Source organism: Babesia bovis, chromosome 1 (genome assembly GCF_000165395.2).
Source record: "Babesia bovis T2Bo chromosome 1, whole genome shotgun sequence".
In the NCBI taxonomy this organism is placed as follows: Eukaryota; Apicomplexa; class Aconoidasida; order Piroplasmida; family Babesiidae; genus Babesia; species Babesia bovis.
In genome coordinates this window covers 918,406-938,424 of record NC_067396.1, presented here as the reverse complement: position 1 = coordinate 938,424, position 20,019 = coordinate 918,406, and the positions used below count along the sequence as shown (strand labels likewise).

Here is a 20,019-nt window from a genome sequence, read left to right as displayed (position 1 = left end):
TAAAGTTCTATGAAACATTTATCACATCTAATGCCAAACCTCTACCAAAATCCTACTAAGCTTGTACTGAACGTACGAGCCAAAATTTTAATAAAACCAGTACTAAACCTTTACTAACACTGCCACTATAACTCTATGTATACCTTATGAGTATCATTGGTCCTCTAACTCTACCACTAGACTGCTCCACATTACTACCCCCGATACTAACTACCACATTAAAGCACTGTTGCGCCGAAGGCGCCACTACGTCACCACTACCTCCTACCAAAATACTCTATCAACTCCACCCCCTTCCTATCTGTCATCACCTTATACCACATACATTGCCACTGGTGCTCTCCACCCCGTAACCAATGCGACCTCATATGTGTCCAGTCCAGTGGCCATATGGCACCAAATGCTAGATATAGTACCGCTACTAGCCAGGCCACCGTGAGGACAAAGATCCAGGGGAGCCGTATGTCGTATTGGAGCTGGCCGACTTGGGAGAGGAGATTGGTGAGGGGAGTGGTACTCTCTGTCTTGATCACTGCACCAAAACTCTATGAGTCCTTTACCAACATTGCTACGAAAATCTAAGCAATACACTCTGTAATCTCATCCATATACCACCCCCAACAGGTACTACTTTTATACCAAACATTCACCAAAACTATTACTAAACTTTTGTGAAACATTTGCCAAAACTGCTACTACTTTTATGTGAAACTTTTACCAAAACTGCCACTACTTTTTTACTAAACTTTCAACAAAAATGCTACTAAACTTCTGTGAAACTTTTGCCAAAGTTATACTAAACTTTCAGCAAAACTGCTACTATTTTTCTGTGAACCCTTTACCAAAAGTGCCACTAAAGTTCTGTGAAACACTTATCACATCTAATGCCAAACCTCTACCTAGACCACTACTAAGGTTGTACTGAACGTACGAGCCAAAATTTTAATAAAACCAGTACTAAACCTTTACTAACACTGCCACTATAACTCTATGTATACCTTATGAGTATCATTGGTGCTCTAACTCTACCACTAGACTGCTCCACATTACTACCCCCGATACTAACTACCACATTATAGCACCGTTGCGCCGAAGGCGCCACTACGTCACCACTACTTCCTCCCAAAATACTCCACCAGTTCCACTCCTTTGCGTCCCGTCATAACCTTATACCACATACATTGCCACTGGTGTTCTCCACCCCGTAACCAATGCGACCTCATATGAGTCCAGTCCAATGGCCATATGGCTCCAAAGGCAAGGTAGAGTACTGCTACTAGCCAGGCTAACGTGAGGACAAAGATCCAGGGGAGGCGTATGTCGTATTGGAGTTTGCCGACCTGGGTAAGGAGATTGGTGAGGGGAGTGGTACTCTTTGTCGTGATCACTGCACCAAAACTCTATGAGTTCTTTACCAACATTGCTACGAAAATCCAAGCAATACATTCTGTAATCTCATCCATATACCACCCCCAACAGCTACTACTTTTATACCAAACATTCACCAAAACTATTACTAAACTTTTGTGAAACCTTTACCAAAGTTATACCAAACATTCACCAAAACTATTACTAAACTTCTGTGAAACCTTTACCAAAGTTATACCAAACATTCACCAAAACTATTACTAAACTTCTGTGAAACATTTGCCAAAGTTATACCAAACATTCACCAAAACTATTACTAAACTTGTATGAAACTTTTGCCAAAGTTAAACTAAACTTTCAGCAAAAGTGCTACTACTTTTCTGTGAAACTTTTACCAAAGTTATACTAAACATTCACGAAAACTACTACTAAACTTCTGTGAAACTTTTACCAAAAGTGCCACTAAGATTCTATGAAACATTTATCACATCTAATGCCAAACCTTTACCTAGACCACTACTAAGCTTGTACTGATCGTACGACCCAAAATTTTAATAAAACCAGTACTAAACCTTTACTAACATTGCCACTATAACTCTATGTATACCTTATGAGTATCATTGGTCCTCTAACTCTACCACTAGACTGCTCCACATTACTACCCCCGATACTAACTACCACATTAAAGCACCGTTGCGCCGAAGGCGCCACTATTTTCTACCCAAATACTCCACCAGTTCCACTCCTTTGCGTCCCGTCATAACCTTATACCACATACATTGCCACTGGTGTTCTCCACCCCGTAACCAATGCGACCTCATATGAGTCCAGTCCAGTGGCCATATGGCACCAAAGGCAAGGTACAGTACCGCCACTAGCCAGGCCATGGTCAGTGCAAATATCCAGGGGAGCCGTATGTCGTATTGGAGCTGGCCGACCTGGGAGAGGAGATTGGTTAGGGGGTGGTCCTGAGAGGTGGCCTGCTTATCATCTAGTACTTTGCTTAGACTTTCTAGGAACTCGTGACAGTGCTTAGTAGTCTTCGTGTTCTCTATGCTATAATCCCCCTCTTTGCTTCCATCCTTCTGCTGGTACCCCTCCAGATTGAATGGGTTACCGTAACTGAAGCCATGTCTATACAACACTGGTAGTACCCCGGTACATGATACGATTGATTGGCATCCACACTGTCCACCGCCATTGCTACCGTGTTCTCCCTTCCTGCACTTATTGGGGTCACATTGTCCTTTGCAGCCCCGGCATTCAATCTGTTGGAATGCCTCAGACAGTGACTGTAATCCCCAATGAAGTGCATCTGATAGATAGAGTACCCATGAGAGGTATGTGTTACCGAATGTGGCACTCACTGCGGTGTACAGTTCACCGGTTAGGGGGGAGAGGTATTCTGAGTCCTTGGTCAGTGCCGAGAGGGAAGTAGTGGTGGTACCAGTGCTGGAATATGCAGTGGTAGTAGCAGTGCTGTCACTGCCCTTAATATCTCTTAACGCTTTACCGACACTCTCCCTGTAGTCGTCACCACCCGTTATCTTTTGGATCCACTCTATCTTCTTTACCTCTTCCCGTAACCCAGAGGCGCACCAGCCGCAAAAGTAGTCATCAGCTCCTTTCGTAGATGGGTCCTTGGTGTGCTCACAACTGGTCTCCTCTCCCTTCTGTGGCTTCCCCCTTTCCTTGTTTCCCACACCACCCCTAAAGAACCCAAAGACGTCACCCAATACCTGTGGTGTCGTAGCACTGAGAGCTGCTGTGACCCTCACTAGTGTATAAACGCAAGACTGCATCATGTTCTCATTACTAAAGAAGTAGAGGATGCCGTAGAGCCTGGCGCCGGTACTATCACTGGTGCTGCCCTTATGGAAGTTATTTCTAAATCCCATGGGCAAGGGGCAGCACTGGCCTGAGCCATTGCAGTGTCCTAGGTGGGATGCAGCGGGTGGGTAGTTTGGAGTGTCATTTTCATCGTTCACCACTTCTTGACAACTGAAGCCTGGTAACCGGTCCTCCAGGAATGCCTGGAGGGGGGAGGGGACACCAGTGGTGGTGGGTTGGTGGCATGTTGGACAGGTCGTGGGCTTTGGTGTTTTGCCACATTTGTTGGAGTGATCTTGACAGGCACTGCACTTTGCGGTGGTGTAGATGGAGATGATTTTTCTTGTGGCATCTAATAGTGTTTCTTGGTGACCATTCAGCTCTTCCTTCATATCCGTCTTGACCGCTGCTTCAAGCCCATTCTTTAGTGGTGTCAGTATCTCCTGTACCTTATGGATAGCAGAACTCCCTGCATTTTTAGCTTGATCAAAATCGTTACCTTTAGCTGCGTCAAGTTTATCTAACAAACCCTTTAGTAACCCTCCATTATCATTCTTCGTCAACTCCTTTATTTTCTCCCTAGCATTAACAAGTTCCTCTTGCCCATGCCACTCCACTCCCTCCTCCTCTAGTTTCGCATATAAAGCCGTTAGCACACCATCATCCTCCTCTCCCTTAGCCCCCTCTAGTTCCTTCTTAGCCTTCTCTAGTGCCCCCTTCACCCCCTCTATCGCTTTATTCTCAGCCTTCTTTTCCAATGCCTCTTGGGCATTACCCAATTGTACCACCACTTCACCAATAGCCTCTAGTAGTGCCTTGACCTTCGCTGCAACACTGTCTGCCCCTTCCTTCACCCCATCTAACCCATCCTTTACCTTCTCTACCCTCCCCTTTCTATCATGCTCCATGGGGTTACACCCCAGGCACATCCAGCTAACTACATCCTTTCCAAGCACTCCACTACCATACCTACACTCACGCCATTTACCTCCACAAGTAACTTTCACTGCACATTGTTTCCTAAGGAAATAGAGTTGGTAGAACAGAGCCCTAATGTAGTGTACCACCTGGTTGTATGCTTGAATGGACACAGTGGGATAGGTGAAGTTGCATTCCGTGTTGGCGTAGAGGGCGTGAATGGCAGGTTCTAGTGTTTTGTCAGTGCCTTTGAGACCACCCTGGATACCGATGAGGACCAGTGGACAATACTGGGTCACTGCTTGGAAGTGGGCAAATAGGTTGTATTCATCAACGGTAATGGGATGTTTAAGACCTGTTTGATAGAACTTGAGTTGTGTCTCTCCATTGGTAGAGTCAGTTTCTCCGGGTTTCTTGAGCACTTCTTTTAGTCTATCCTTACCATGTATCAATATCTTGGGGTATGCCGGGCTATAGGGCAATGCACTTAGCCAGTATAGGATATCCCGGATGGTCTTGGGATTCCTAGGGGCAGTGCTTTGGGTACTACTCTTTTTCTGTAATCCAGTAAAATATGCACATGATAGAATATAAAGCTTGAAAATGGCACCGATCTTGTGTTGATTAGTGTCAGTAGTACTAGAGCCGTCATTTTTAAACACAATAGCTTGTTCATTGAATGAATCCCTATGTGCAGTATGCACAAAACCGGCATAGTTCATATTGAACGGATTTCTGGCTGTATTACCATTATGGTCATTGGCAACACCACTAGTATTAAGGCCACTAGGCACTGCAAACCCTAGAAGCAACTTATCATTAAGTCCATCCCATATGACCTTATCAAGTCTATTCTGTGGCCCACTATTGTTCAGCATATCCCTAGGAAACCCTAGGGCCTGTAGCCACTGTGATAGGGTACCATCATCTAGACCACTACCGTCCAGGATGTGATTATTCCATCGGGGACTACTCCAGTGATACTTGCCAGTCCAATATAAGTAGGTAATGCCACTCCAAATGAGACATACTGACCCAAGTAATGTCTGGGCACATTGGTGACGTCTATCAGAGGCAGTAGTGTCATAGCTATTGTCTCCGGGAGGAATATCTATTAAATCTTTCCAATATGGTTTGACGTCTACCCTCTTGGATTGCGTGAATGACTCCCTCATAAACACCGTTCTACTAGGGTACGCTGACATGTAGCTATCCCTGTTACACTCATCACGGCCAACAACCCCGTCCTCGATTATACAACTACACTCCCTTTTACAGTTCCCACATCTACCATTACAACAACACTTGCAGCATTTGCCTGCTTTAGCGCACTTACACTCTGTGCCAACAGCACACTGATCTTCACCATCTTTACACGTACAATCACTTCCACCACCACTACACCTTGTACACCTCCTGCCCAGGTGGTGTCCTTTACTCTCATTGTCCGCATCGGCCACATCCCATTTCATACACCCACATGTGTCACATGACCTATCATCCCGCGTTACATCCTTGAGATACTTGCAGCTCTCTTGGCCGTGTGGTTTTTCATCGCCACCACACTTGCCATTGCTCTTATCACACGTCTCTATCTTACTCCACCCAACGAGTGCACTGAGTACCTGTGCCAGCTGGTCTATATAAGTCCGGACCACTGCAGTACCACCTAGTCCTTGGACTAGGGAGAAAAGTCCATTGAGGTGGTCTATGACTTGCTGTTCGGTGGCGCCATTGTTGGCACCGCTGTCAGTAGTACCATTCTTAACATCACCTTGATAGCCTATAGGACACCATGAGGTACTGTATACCAGTAGTGGTACTAGATAGTACTACTTCTAGTACTGGTTACTTACCATGGTACTCCAGTTGTACTGACTGCAGTAGGTCAGTCACTGCCGCCGCCAGGCCACATATGCATTCTGTAAAATAGTGAGTCTATATAGTACGGAGCGCGCCACCTACGCACTGTGGCGCCGAAGGCGCCCACTATTATATACGGCGCGCATAACACAGTAATGTCTACGGTAACGTACCTGTTTCCTTGTTCAGTGCCTTACCATCCTTACCAGTTACCCTCAGGACCCAGTCAATGGCCTCCTTCAGGTTGGTGGGAGCGTCTGTTAGTGACGCCTTCGGCGTGAAAGTGATTGAGGCGGCCATTGTCAGTGCTTCTAGGAGTACTCAGCAGTACTCACAGTGGTGAGGGAGTGGAGTGGCTATCGGGGTGGAATCCTATATATACTGAGCGCGCCGTAATGAAGGGGCGCCTTTGGCGCGACAGTGTCCTAGGGGATTCCACCAGGTAGTGCCATTGAGATGATCCCGTTGTAAGTGTGGAATCCTTGTACTCCCAGTGCGCGCCTCCAAAATACTGTCGCGCCGAAGGCGCCCCTATCTCTTTACGGCGCGCTCCACCTCCCTAGGATTCCACCCCGATACATTGACCTTGACTACCACTGACCTTCACTGGACACTCTCGAAACAAGGGGTGGTGACATAATGTCTACACAGTCCACCTGGCCTTACTCCAGCCTCACCCAAGCACCTACCAACCTGAAGGAGGCCATTGACTGGGTCCTCAGGGTAACTGGTAAGGATGGTAAGAAGAATGCAGCGGCGGCTTCGCCGCCCCAATTCGGCTGCATCTGTTTCCTCGCTAAGGCAGTGAAGGACCTACTGTATGACGCCAAGGACCCGGGGTCCCCTGGTCCCAGCTCTGAGAGGTACTGGGATGGCATACTCCTAGAGCAGGAGAGTGACATTGTCAATCCAGTGCTCACGGACCTGGGACTCCTTAATGGTGGCAGCACTGATAGCACTACTGCTAGTACTACCTGCGCCGGTGGTACCGAGGTCATAAGGGCACTGATAGACCAGTTGGCACAGGGACTACAGAAGTGGGTTGGGTGGCAGGAAGGGGATACGTGTTGTCTTAAAGGAACAGGTGGAGAGAGTAATGGGATAGGAAGGGAGTGTAAATGTACTGGTAGTAGTAGTGTTGGTGCCAATTGTTGTAGTACCAGTGGTAGTGCTGGTACTACTTGTCATGATTGTGGCAAGTGTGGTACCAGTAGTGCTGGCCAAAAATGCTACTTGTCAGCCTATTGCAAAAAGACCGCCACTTCTGGTGGTGGCAGCAACACTGAAGGTGACTACTACTGGCCCACCCTCTCGGACAAGGCAGATCAAGTCCACCTCCTGGCCCGTATTTTCCTAGGGTCAGTATGTCTCATCTGGAGTGGACTCAGTCAGTTGGGATTCCTAACAGGAAAGGGGAGTGGTGGCAAGGACAATAGGTGGAAGAATAGTAGTTTGCACAAGATAGATGGTACCGATGCCGGTCTCGGCTCATTCATGGCGGCGATGGGCTACGACCTGGAGAGGTTGAATCAGGGGAGTGGAGGTAAGTACTGCCTAGGGTAGTCATGTGGACTTATGGTGGAGTAGGTGATAAGACGGGGCAGTTTGTGCAAAAGTTACTATCGGGAACGGATCCAAGTGGAAAGGATGGTATCCAATGGAAGGAATTCCAGGGAGACAGTGCTACTAAGGGTAAGTCCACCTCCTCTATAGTACCAATGTTCCCTAGGTAGTGTAGCTGAGTACTATAGTGAAATCTATGAGAAGGCCAAGGAGGCTGCCAAGAGTACTACTGAATCCATCTGTAAGGACTACCCCCTATTGGTACTACACATCCTGGCCAGTGGGTACTTCAGGGCAGGTAGTGCCGGGGCTAATAAAGTACCTGTGGCGCCTTCGGCGCCATCTAGTGATCCTAGGAAACCTAGGACAATCCGGGAGATCCTATACTGGCTAAGTGCATTGCCCTATAGTCAGGGATACAAGGCACTGGTGGAGAGGATGCAACAAAAGTATCCTAGGAAAGAGGGCAAACCACAGGAAACAGCGACGGAAATAGTGCTTCACGGTGAGCAGAATGGCAATACCACCCTCAAGAGGGACTGTATTACCCACTACCTAATGGCCGCCTGTGGCTACTGCCCACTGGTACTCATCGGTATCCAGGGGACCATAGCTACCAGTGGCATTGAAAGTGCTCCTGCTACAGGTGAGTGATATAGACAGGGATCTATAGGGGCGCCTTCGGCGCAACAGTGCCCTAGGGGTAGTTATATGGACTAATGGTGTAGTAGGTGCCGGAGGAGTTGCTGCTGGTACTGCGGAGAATAAGTGCACCAATTATGGCAAGAAGAAAGAAGAAAAGACAGATTGCAACAAAGATAATGAACTCACCAAGCAAGGAAAGGTATGCTACAGGGGGTACCACCTGGCAGTAAAGGATTTCGGTAAGTACCCTAGCAGTACCACTCCGTAACACCATGTGTAGGCCCCCTCCATGGGATGTACGCCAATGGGCTCTTTGGCTTCCAGATGGACCTTTCGGCCGCCCAGTGCCTGGACCAACTGAGGGTATATGTCTACCACTGCTTCTACCAGCTCTATTTCCTGAGGAAGCAATGCACGGTGGGAGTGGCAGGAGACAAGAAGGCTGTGCTGGGCTGGCAGAGTTGTAGGTATGGTAGTGGAGTGAATCCCAGTGGTGGAGTCAAGAATTCACATCCTTGGTTATGTGAGACCAAAAGTAGGTTTTAGTACAGATACTATGGGAGGGCCATGTGTATAATAGAGAACGTTATCAGTGTCTTATATGGCGCTACAGAGTAGTCATGCACTAATGGTGTAGCAGGTGGGACGGACTGTCAGTGCAAGACTGTCAGTGGTAAGGACTCACCACTGATGTTATTCCTGTGTGATGGAATAGGATCTATGGTCTGCAAAAGGACAGTGGAAAGAACCCCCGATAGTGATACGAACACCTATCCCGAAATTATTGAGCATATTAACACTAAGGATGACAATCCTAAGGGTCACTTCGACCCGCCACTGCTGAAGTTCCCTCAGATATGTCCTGTTCCTATGGGATGGCAGTCAGAGAGTAAATATGGTCACTTCAAAGGTACGTCTCATTACTCTATAAACCACTACTCCATGGTACCCCAAAGGCACTGTATATATACTAGGGGCACCCCCTGGGCGCCACAGTAGCCCTAGTGACCAACAGTGACTCATGGTGTATACAGATTTGAAAGAGACGCACAAGACAGAGGCACTACAGCAACCAGGTACGTCCCACAGTATATTACATGGACTCATCCTCTAGCAGGCCAAGGCACTTACCCTGTACACTGCACTGGGAATACACTGTCACATCTCCTGGAGTACTACTGTGACCCAGAAAAGTGCCAAAGTGGCACCCTAGTGGTACTACTGAGACTACTGGCGTGTATTACTCCTACGGTGCCACGGACTCTGGGTGACCTCTTTGGGTTCTATTACTATGTAGTCTACATTGGGGGAAATGGGAATGGAAGTAATGAAGTGAAGAAGAAGCTAGGAGATTTAGAAAAGGAGGTGGTACTCTATATGGGTCAAGGTGATAAAGTGGTCGAGGCACTCACTGGGTGGAGCAGTGGAGATTGCCAGACAGGCACAAAAGGAACCCTCAAATGCCTAACAGGGTGCAATACGGGTGCCCCTAGTGGTCAATGCTCTCAATACCTCTCTCCTCTGAGTGGCCAGCAGTATGGCCAGTTGAGTCCCTTGATGGCAGGGACCTACCTGTCATGGTTGGTCTATTTGATTGAAAAGTTTGAGAAAGGACTAGAGGGGTTGAAAGAGGAGTTCAAGAAGGTGGATTGTAAGGGTGATGGGTGTGGTAGAGGTGAGTTCTAGTGCTTATAGTGGCGCGCCTATGGAGAGATAGGGGCGCCTTCGGCGCGACAGTGTAACAGGTGGCGCGCAACCGTGTCATATGGATTAATGGTGTAGTAGGTCAGGGAGCTGGTGGTGGATGTGGCAATGGTACATGCACCAGTGGAACCCATGGTGATAAGTGCACTGGTGGTAGTGGCAGTGGCGGAGTCTGTAAGTGTGCCTCTGTCGTATCATGTACCGGGGTACTACCGGTATTGTACAAGTATGGCTTTGGGTATGGTAATGTAGAGAAGCTGCACAATGGTCCAGGTAAGTTGTAGTATAGTAGTATGGATAGTGTAGAGACAGTGCTATAATGGCGCCTTCGGCGCAACAGTGCCCTAGGGGTAGTCATAGTGTAGTAGGTCCGAAGAAGTGCCACGACTTCCTGGAGACCTTGAAGGGAGTCCTAGGCGGTGAGCAATTGGACAGCGCCAAAAAAGGCCTCCACCATGAAATAAATAAGCTCATCTACACCACCAGGCTGCCCTGGATCTTTGTTCTCACGGTAGCGTGGCTAATGGCGGTGCTATACCTAGCATTTGGTGCCATATGGCCACTGGACTGGACACATATGAGGTCACATTGTAGGGGATGGTTCAGGAAGGGTAGTCTGAGTCCATGGGAGGTACTGATGGTGGGTAAGAAGAAGGGGAGGGGGATACTAGAGTTTTTTGGTAAGACATAGAGGCGCCTTCGGCGAGACAAGTAGGGATAATATTCTGTGTTTTACCCGATGTTGATGGGGTTGGGTAGTGAGAGATAGGGGCGCCTTCGGCGCAACGGTGATATAAGGGCGCGCCCGTGGAGATAGCACCTGACAGTGTCCGTTACAGTGGCGCGCAACAGTATCATATGGATTAACGCTAGTGGTAATGTGGTAGCAATATTTGTTAGCGTTCACTAATAACTTTAGATAAAGTTTAGTAGAAAAGTAGTAGCACTTTTGGTAAAGGTTTCATAGAAAAGTGGTAGCAGTTTTGGTAAAGGTTTGATAGAAAAGTGGTAGCAGTTTTGGTAAAGGTTTCATAGAAAAGTAGTAGTTGTTAGGGGTATTAAATAGATATGATTACAGAGTGATTTCATAGGGTTAGACAATAGTGATACTAGGTATACATAGGGTTACCGGTAGTGATACTAGGTATACACAGGGTTAGAAGTAGTGATACTAGGTATACACAGGGTTACCAGCAGTGATACTAGGTATACATAGGGTTAGACAATAGTGATACTAGGTATACACAGGGTTAGAAGTAGTGATACTAGGTATACATAGGGTTAGACAATAGTGATACTAGGTATACATAGGGTTAGACAATAGTGATACTAGGTATACACAGGGTTAGACAATAGTGATACTAGGTATACATAGGGTTACCGGTAGTGATACTAGGTATACATAGGGTTACCGGTAGTGATACTAGGTATACACAGGGTTAGACGGTATTGTAGAATTCTAGTGGCATCTGAGGAATATTCAAGTAATCACATTAGAAAAAGCCTAGTGATACCTCTACTATATTCTAGTGGTGATTCATGAGAAGGTTGGCTAACTTTTTAGCGGGTTTTCAACAGTAGGTACACGTAAAACTGGCTATCCTTTGGGTGGGTTTTCAACAGCAGGTACACGTAAAACTGGCTATCCTTTGGGTGGGTTTTCAACAGCAGGTACACGTAAAACTGGCTATCCTTTGGGTGGGTTTTCAACAGTAGGTACACGTAAACCTGGCTATCCTTTGGGTGGGTTTTCAACAGTAGGTACACGTAAACCTGGCTATCCTTTGGGTGGGTTTTCAACAGCAGGTACACGTAAACCTGGCTATCCTTTGGGTGGGTTTTCAACAGTAGGTACACGTAAAACTGGCTATCCTTTGGGTGGGTTTTCAACAGCAGGTACACGTAAACCTGGCTATCCTTTGGGTGGGTTTTCAACAGCAGGTACACGTAAAACTGGCTATCCTTTGGGTGGGTTTTCAACAGTAGGTACACGTAAACCTGGCTATCCTTTGGGTGGGTTTTCAACAGCAGGTACACGTAAAACTGGCTATCCTTTGGGTGGGTATTCAACAGCAGGTACACGTAAAACTGGCTATCCTTTGGGTGGGTTTTCAACAGTAGGGAAACTTAAGCTTGGCTATCCCTTGGGTGGGTTTTCAACAGTAGGGAAACGTAAAACTGGCTATCCCTTGGGTGGGTTTTCAACAGTAGGGAAACGTAAAACTGGCTAACGTTTTTGTATATAGTAGTACAAGGTTACATGAAAAGTTCATAAAAGTTTGGTGCCAATGTTGACAAAACTTTGGTAGAAATGTAGGGGCTATTCGGGGTAGGCTAAAGGAAACATAGTTAGTCAATGCTGTCACCTGGCTCTAGTGACGTTTACACATTGGTAGTCAATGCTGTGACCTGGCTCTAGTGATGTTTACACATAGTTGCCAATGCTGTGACCTGGCTCTAGTGATGTTTACACATAGTTGCCGATGCTGTGACCTGGCTCTAGTGATGTTTACACATTGGTAGTCAATGCTGTGACCTGGCTCTAGTGACGTTTACACATTGGTAGTCAATGCTGTGACCTGGCTCTAGTGACGTTTACACATTGGTAGTTCAGCGTTTACACATTGGTAGTCAATGCTGTCACCTGGCTCTAGTGACGTTTACACATTGGTAGTCAATGCTGTGACCTGGCTCTAGTGATGTTTACACATAGTTAGTCAATGCTGTCACCTGGCTCTAGCGACGTTTACACATAGGTAGTCAATGCTGTGACCTGGCTCTAGTGACGTTTACACATTGGTAGTGTAATTCTTTAGTTCCATTTTCAGTAAAACTTTGGTACTACTTTTGATAGGGTTTTCCAAAAAGTCCGGTTAGGGTTTGTTGATACTTTTTATTGAATGTTTGAAGGTGTTCGGGGTTCTCTTCAGGCTAGTGATTTCAAACAGTGGTTTTGTGAAGTATATTTTGGGTTTATGTAATTTGCTGTAAATGAGTTTTCTCGTGTAATTATTTGGAGTAATGCAGTATGTTTATTAAATATTCCATGAAAGATTAGCCTTATTGTGGCTAAATGTTTTGTACCATAGTTTGACAGTAGTTGCAGCAGAGGTTTTGTGGAGAAGTCGGTGTTTTTCAAGTGTTGATAGTGTGCACATTACCTGTGGAATCTTAACAGTGTTATCGACGCAGTTTTATGCGGCATTCAGTGGGGAGATATATTGGTCGCATATAGAGTATTTCTGTAACATTGGTACTTCACTAGTCTACATCGCCATCCTCTACGTTGTTACAACTGTGTAGGCTAGTGACTCTCTAGTTCCATGCATACAGCTACCATCTGGGCTTCATGGTGTAGCCTCATGTAGTGGACAGCTTTAGTCACTGTATAGACACTACGTGTTACATCAAATGCCACTAGGGTGATATATGCCTCAGAAAAAATCTTACAAAGATGGATCAGCTGTCAGCGGCATAATATACCCACATCACCGAACACCTTCAAACATTCAATAAAAAGTACTATTAAAGATAATCAAACCTTTAAGAAAACCACTATTAAACCTTTAAGAAAACCACTATTAAACCTTCAAGAAACCACTATTAAACCTTCAAGAAACCACTATCAAACCCTAAAGAAATCACTATCAATCCCTAAAGAAATCACTATAAAATCCTTAAAGAAACCACTATTAAATCCATAAAGAAAACCATATCAAACCCTAAAGAAAACCATATCAAACCCTAAAGAAATCACTATCAAACCCTTCAAGAAACCACTATCAATCCTTAAAGAAATCAATATCAACCCCTAAAGAAAACCATATCAAATCCCTTAAGAAAACCCTATCAACCCTTAAAGAAATCAATATCAATCCCTAAAAAAATCACTATTAAATCCATAAAGAAAACCATATCAAACCCTAAAGAAATCAATATCAATCCCTTCATGAAAACCATATCAAACCCTTTAAGAAAACCCTATCAACCCTTAATGAAATCACTATCAACCCTTAATGAAATCACTATCAACCCTTAAAGAAATCACTATCAACCCTTAAAGAAATCACTATCAATCCTTCAAGAAACCACTATCAATCTTTTAAGAAATCACTATCAATCCATTCAAGAAACCACTATCAATCTTTTAAGAAATCACTATCAAACCCTTAAAGAAATCAATATCAACCCCTAAAGAAAACCATATCAAATCCCTTAAGAAAACCCTATCAACCCTTAAAGAAACCAATATCAATCCCTAAAGAAAACCCTATCAAACCCTAAAGAAAACCACTATTAAACCCTTAAGAAAACCACTATTAAACCTTCAAGAAACCACTATCAATCCTTTAAGAAATCACTATCAATCCTTCAAAAAAACCACTATCAAACCCTTCAAGAAACCACTATCAATCCTTTAAGAAACCACTATCAAATCCTTTAAGAAACCACTATCAAATCCTTTAAGAAATCACTATCAATCCTTTAAGAAAACCCTATCAATCCTTCAAGAAACCACTATCAACCCTTTAAGAAAACCATATCAAACCCTAAAGAAATCACTATCAATCCTTTAAGAAACCACTATTAAATCCCTAAAGAAAACCACTATCCATCCCTTCAAGAAATCACTATCAATCCCTAAAGAAAACCCTATGAAAACCTTCAAGAAACCACTATCAATCCTTTAAGAAATCACTGTCAAACCCTTTAAGAAACCACTATTAAACCTTCAAGAAAACCACTATCAATCCTTTAAGAAATCACTATCAATCCTTCAAGAAATCACTATCAATCCTTCAAGAAACCACTATCAATCTTTTAAGAAATCACTATCAAACCCTTCAAGAAATCACTATCAACTCTTAAAGAAATCACTATTAAAAGTAGTACCAATGTTTTACTGCACATACAACTATGCATTGGCAGTAACTATGTGAAGACGTGTAACTTGTATGCCTCATAAAATTGCTACTCTTATCACTAAAATAGTGGTGAATGAGTGCTACTATTATGACTAGTTGTCTGTAATGCTAGGTAACGCGTGTTGGCTACTTGGTGTATTGCATGACTTTTTACTGTATTTATTTACAATCTCTAACACTACGTCGCCACTACTTCCTTCCGAAATACTCCACCAGCTCCACCCCCTTCCTCCCCGTCATCACCTTATACCACATACATTGCCATTGGTGTTGTCCACCCCGTAACCAATGCGACCTCATATGTGTCCAGTCCAATGGCCAAATGGCACCAAATGCTAAATAGAGTATCGCTACTAGCCAGGCTAGCGTGAGAACAAAGATCCAGGGGAGCCGTATGTCGTATTGGAGGGCACCGACCTGTGAGAGGAGATTGGTGAGGGGAGTGGTACTCTTTGTCGTGATCGCTGCACCAAAACTCTATGAGTCCTTTACCAACATTGCTACGAAATTCCAAGCAATACACTCTGTAATCTCATCCATATACCACCCCCAACAGCTACTACTTTTATACTAAACATTCACCAAAACTATTACTAAACTTTTGTGAAACTTTTACCAAAGTTATACCAAACTTTCACCAAAGTTATACCAAACTTTTGCCAAAACTGCTACTAAACTTCTGTGAAACATTTGCCAAAACTGCCACTACTTTTTTACTAAACATTCACCAAAAGTGCTACTAAACTTCTGTGAAACTTTTACCAAAACTATTACTAAACTTCTGTGAAACTTTTACCAAAAGTGCCACTAAAGATCTATGAAACATTTATCACATCTAATGCCAAACCTCTACCTAAATCCTACTAAGCTTGTACTGAACGTACGACCCAAAATTTTAATAAAACCAGTACTAAACCTTTACTAACATTGCCACTATAACGCTATGTATACCTTATGAGTACCATTGGTCCTCTAACTCTACCACTAGACTGCTCCACATTACTACCCCCGATACTAACTACCACATTATAGCACTGTTGCGCCGAAGGCGCCACTAATTCACTGTCTCTACAATACTACCACTACGTCGCCACTACCTCCTCCCAAAATACTCCACCAGTTCCATTCCTTTGCGCCCCGTCATCACCTTATACCACATACATTGCCACTGGTGTTCTCCACCCCTTAACCAATGTGACCTCATATGAGTCCAGTCCAGTGGCCATATGGCACCAAAGGCAAGGTAGAGTACCGCTACTAGCCAGGCTATAGTGAGAACAAAGATCCACGGGAGCCGTATGTCGTATTGGAGCTTGCCGACCTGGGAGAGGAGATTGGTGAGGGGAGTGGTACTCTTTGTCGTGATCACTGCACCAAAACTCTATGAGTCCTTTACCAACATTGCTACGAAAATCCAAGCAATACACTCTGTAATCTCATCCATTTACCACCCCCAACAGCTACTACTTTTATACCAAACATTCACCAAAACTATTACTAAACTTTTGTGAAACATTTGCCAAAACTGCTACTACTTTTATGTGAAACTTTTACCAAAACTGCCACTACTTTTTTACTAAACTTTCAACAAAAATGCTACTAAACTTCCTTGAAACTTTTACCAAAGTTATACTAAACTTTCACCAAAACTGCTACTATTTTTCTGTGAACCCTTTACCAAAAGTGCCACTAAAGTTCTATGAAACATTTATCACATCTAATGCCAAACCTCTACCAAAATCCTACTAAGCTTGTACTGAACGTACGAGCCAAAATTTTAATAAAACCAGTACTAAACCTTTACTAACATTGCCACTATAACTCTATGTATACCTTATGAGTATCATTGGTCCTCTAACTCTACCACTAGACTGCTCCACATTACTACCCCCGATACTAACTACCACATTATATCACTGTTGCGCCGAAGGCGCCACTATGTCTTACCAAAATACTCCACCAGTTCCATTCCTTTGCGTCCCGTCATCACCTTATACCACATACATTGCCACTGGTGTTCACCACCCCGTAACCAGTGTGACCTCATATGTGTCCAGTCCAGTGGCCATATGGCACCAAAAGCGAGATAGAGCACTGCTACTAGCCACGCTACCGTGAGAACAAAGATCCACGGGAGCCGTATGTCGTATTGGAGTTGGCCGACCTGGGTGAGGAGGTTGGTGAGGGGAGTGGTACTCTTTGTCGTGATCACTGCACCAAAACTCTATGAGTCTTTTACCAACATTGCTACGAAAATCCAAGCAATACACTCTGTAATCTCATCCATATACCACCCCCAACAGCTACTACTTTTATACTAAACATTCACCAAAACTATTACTAAACTTTTGTGAAACTTTTGCCAAAGTTATACTAAACTTTCACCAAAACTGCTACTATTTTTCTGTGAACCCTTTACCAAAAGTGCCACTAAAGTTCTATGAAACATTTATCACATCTAATGCCAAACCTCTACCAAAATCCTACTAAGCTTGTACTGAACGTACGAGCCAAAATTTTAATAAAACCAGTACTAAACCTTTACTAACACTGCCACTATAACTCTATGTATACCTTATGAGTATCATTGGTCCTCTAACTCTACCACTAGACTGCTCCACATTACTACCCCCGATACTAACTACCACATTATAGCACTGTTGCGCCGAAGGCGCCACTACGTCACCACTACCTCCTACCAAAATACTCTATCAACTCCACCCCCTTCCTATCTGTCATCACCTTATACCACATACATTGCCACTGGTGCTCTCCACCCCGTAACCAATGCGACCTCATATGTGTCCAGTCCAATGGCCAAATGGCACCAAATGCTAAATAGAGTATCGCTACTAGCCAGGCTAGCGTGAGAACAAAGATCCAGGGGAGCCGTATGTCGTATTGGAGCTTACCGACTTGGGAGAGGAGATTGGTGAGGGGAGTGGTACTCTTTGTCGTGATCACTGCACCAAAACTCTATGAGTCCTTTACCAACATTGCTACGAAATTCCAAGCAATACACTCTGTAATCTCATCCATATACCACCCCCAACAGCTACTACTTTTATACTAAACATTCACCAAAACTATTACTAAACTTTTGTGAAACTTTTACCAAAGTTATACCAAACTTTCACCAAAGTTATACCAAACTTTTGCCAAAACTGCTACTACTTTTTTATGAAACCCCTGCCAAAAACGCTACTACTTTTATACTAAACATTCACCAAAATTATTACTAAACTTTTGCCAAAACTGCTACTACTTTTTTATGAAACCCCTGCCAAAAACGCTACTACTTTTATACTAAACATTCACCAAAATTATTACTAAACTTTTGTGAAACTTTTACCAAAGTTATACCAAACATTCACCAAAAGTGCTACTAAACTTCTGTGAAACTTTTACCAAAACTATTACTAAACTTCTGTGAAACTTTTACCAAAAGTGCCACTAAAGATCTATGAAACATTTATCACATCTAATGCCAAACCTCTACCTAAATCCTACTAAGCTTGTACTGAACGTACGACCCAAAATTTTAATAAAACCAGTACTAAACCTTTACTAACATTGCCACTATAACTCTATGTATACCTTATGAGTATCATTGGTCCTCTAACTGTACCACTAGACTGCTCCACATTACTACCCCCGATACTAACTACCACGTTATATCACCGTTGCGCCGAAGGCGCCACTACTTTGCCACTACCTTCTACCAAAATACTCCACTCCTTCTAGCACTACTCTTCCCTTCCGCCCCGTCATCACCTTATACCACATACATTGCCATTGGTGTGCTCCACCCCGTAACCAATGCGACCTCATATGTGCCCAGTCCAGTGGCCATATGGCGCCAAAGGCAAGGTAGAGTACCGCTACTAGCCAGGCCAAGGTCAGTACAAAGATCCAGGGGAGCCGTATGTCGTATTGGAGTTTGCCGACCTGGGAGAGGAGATTGGTGAGGGGAGTGGTACTCTTTGTCGTGATCACTGCACCAAAACTCTATGAGTCCTTTACCAACATTGCTACGAAAATCCAAGCAATACACTCTGTAATCTCATCCATATACCACCCCCAACAGCTACTACTTTTATACCAAACATTCAGCAAAAGTGCTACTAAAGTTCTGTGAAACTTTTATCAAAAGTGCCACTAAGGTTCTATGAAACATTTATCACATCTAATGCCAAACCTCTACCAAAATCCTACTAAGCTTGCACTGAACGTACGACCCAAAATTTTAATAAAACCAGTACTAAACCTTTACTAACATTGCCACTATAACTCTATGTATACCTTATGAGTATCATTGGTGCTCTAACTCTACCACTAGACTGCTCCACATTACTACCCCCGATACTAACTACCACGTTATATCACCGTTGCGCCGAAGGCGCCACTACTTTGCCACTACCTTCTACCAAAATACTCCACTCCTTCTAGCACTACTCTTCCCTTCCGCCCCGTCATCACCTTATACCACATACATTGCCATTGGTGTGCTCCACCCCGTAACCAATGCGACCTCATATGTGCCCAGTCCAGTGGCCATATGGCGCCAAAGGCAAGGTAGAGTACCGCTACTAGCCAGGCCAAGGTCAGTACAAAGATCCAGGGGAGCCGTATGTCGTATTGGAGTTTGCCGACCTGGGAGAGGAGATTGGTGAGGGGAGTGGTACTCTTTGTCGTGATCACTGCACCAAAACTCTATGAGTCCTTTACCAACATTGCTACGAAAATCCAAGCAATACACTCTGTAATCTCATCCATATACCACCCCCAACAGCTACTACTTTTATACCAAACATTCAGCAAAAGTGCTACTAAAGTTCTGTGAAACTTTTATCAAAAGTGCCACTAAGGTTCTATGAAACATTTATCACATCTAATGCCAAACCTCTACCAAAATCCTACTAAGCTTGCACTGAACGTACGACCCAAAATTTTAATAAAACCAGTACTAAACCTTTACTAACATTGCCACTATAACTCTATGTATACCTTATGAGTATCATTGGTGCTCTAACTCTACCACTAGACTGCTCCACATTACTACCCCCGATACTAACTACCACATTATAGCACTGTTGCGCCGAAGGCGCCACTACGTTGCCACTACCTTCTACCAAAATACTCCACTCCTTCTAGCACTACTCTTCCCTTCCGTCCCGTCATCACCTTATACCACATACATTGC

At 44.2% G+C, this 20,019-nt stretch overlaps 2 protein-coding genes across 2 annotated transcripts; one reads left to right on the top strand and one right to left on the bottom strand.

Moving 5' to 3' along the window:
* Positions 1-1,997: 1,997 nt before the first annotated feature.
* Positions 1,998-6,339, bottom strand: BBOV_I005935 (variant erythrocyte surface antigen-1 alpha subunit). The gene is made up of 3 exons (XM_001608576.2): positions 6,153-6,339; positions 5,973-6,038; positions 1,998-5,899 (listed from the first exon to the last, which is right to left on the bottom strand). The coding sequence occupies exons 1-3, from the start codon at positions 6,277-6,279 to the stop codon at positions 2,079-2,081; spliced, it is 4,014 nt and encodes a 1,337-aa protein (XP_001608626.1). The 5' UTR covers positions 6,280-6,339; the 3' UTR covers positions 1,998-2,078.
* Positions 6,340-6,577: 238 nt separating this feature from the next.
* Positions 6,578-10,717, top strand: BBOV_I005925 (variant erythrocyte surface antigen-1 beta subunit). The gene is made up of 10 exons (XM_051767256.1): positions 6,578-7,522; positions 7,567-7,671; positions 7,709-8,188; positions 8,274-8,426; positions 8,468-8,722; positions 8,828-9,097; positions 9,222-9,263; positions 9,305-9,862; positions 9,973-10,164; positions 10,260-10,717. The coding sequence occupies exons 1-10, from the start codon at positions 6,619-6,621 to the stop codon at positions 10,580-10,582; spliced, it is 3,282 nt and encodes a 1,093-aa protein (XP_051623880.1). The 5' UTR covers positions 6,578-6,618; the 3' UTR covers positions 10,583-10,717.
* Positions 10,718-20,019: the final 9,302 nt, after the last annotated feature.

Coding starts and splice junctions, on each gene's coding strand:
- BBOV_I005935 (XM_001608576.2), bottom strand. CDS start 6,279: ATGGCCGCCTCAATCACTTTCACGCCGAAGGCGTCACTAACAGACGCT. Junction 6,039..6,152: donor GGCACTGAACAAGGAAACAG/GTACGTTACCGT, acceptor ACTATTTTACAG/AATGCATATGTGGCCTGGCG. Junction 5,900..5,972: donor AGTACAACTGGAGTACCATG/GTAAGTAACCAG, acceptor GGTGTCCTATAG/GCTATCAAGGTGATGTTAAG.
- BBOV_I005925 (XM_051767256.1), top strand. CDS start 6,619: ATGTCTACACAGTCCACCTGGCCTTACTCCAGCCTCACCCAAGCACCT. Junction 8,427..8,467: donor CCTGGCAGTAAAGGATTTCG/GTAAGTACCCTA, acceptor CACCATGTGTAG/GCCCCCTCCATGGGATGTAC. Junction 10,165..10,259: donor GAAGCTGCACAATGGTCCAG/GTAAGTTGTAGT, acceptor ATAGTGTAGTAG/GTCCGAAGAAGTGCCACGAC.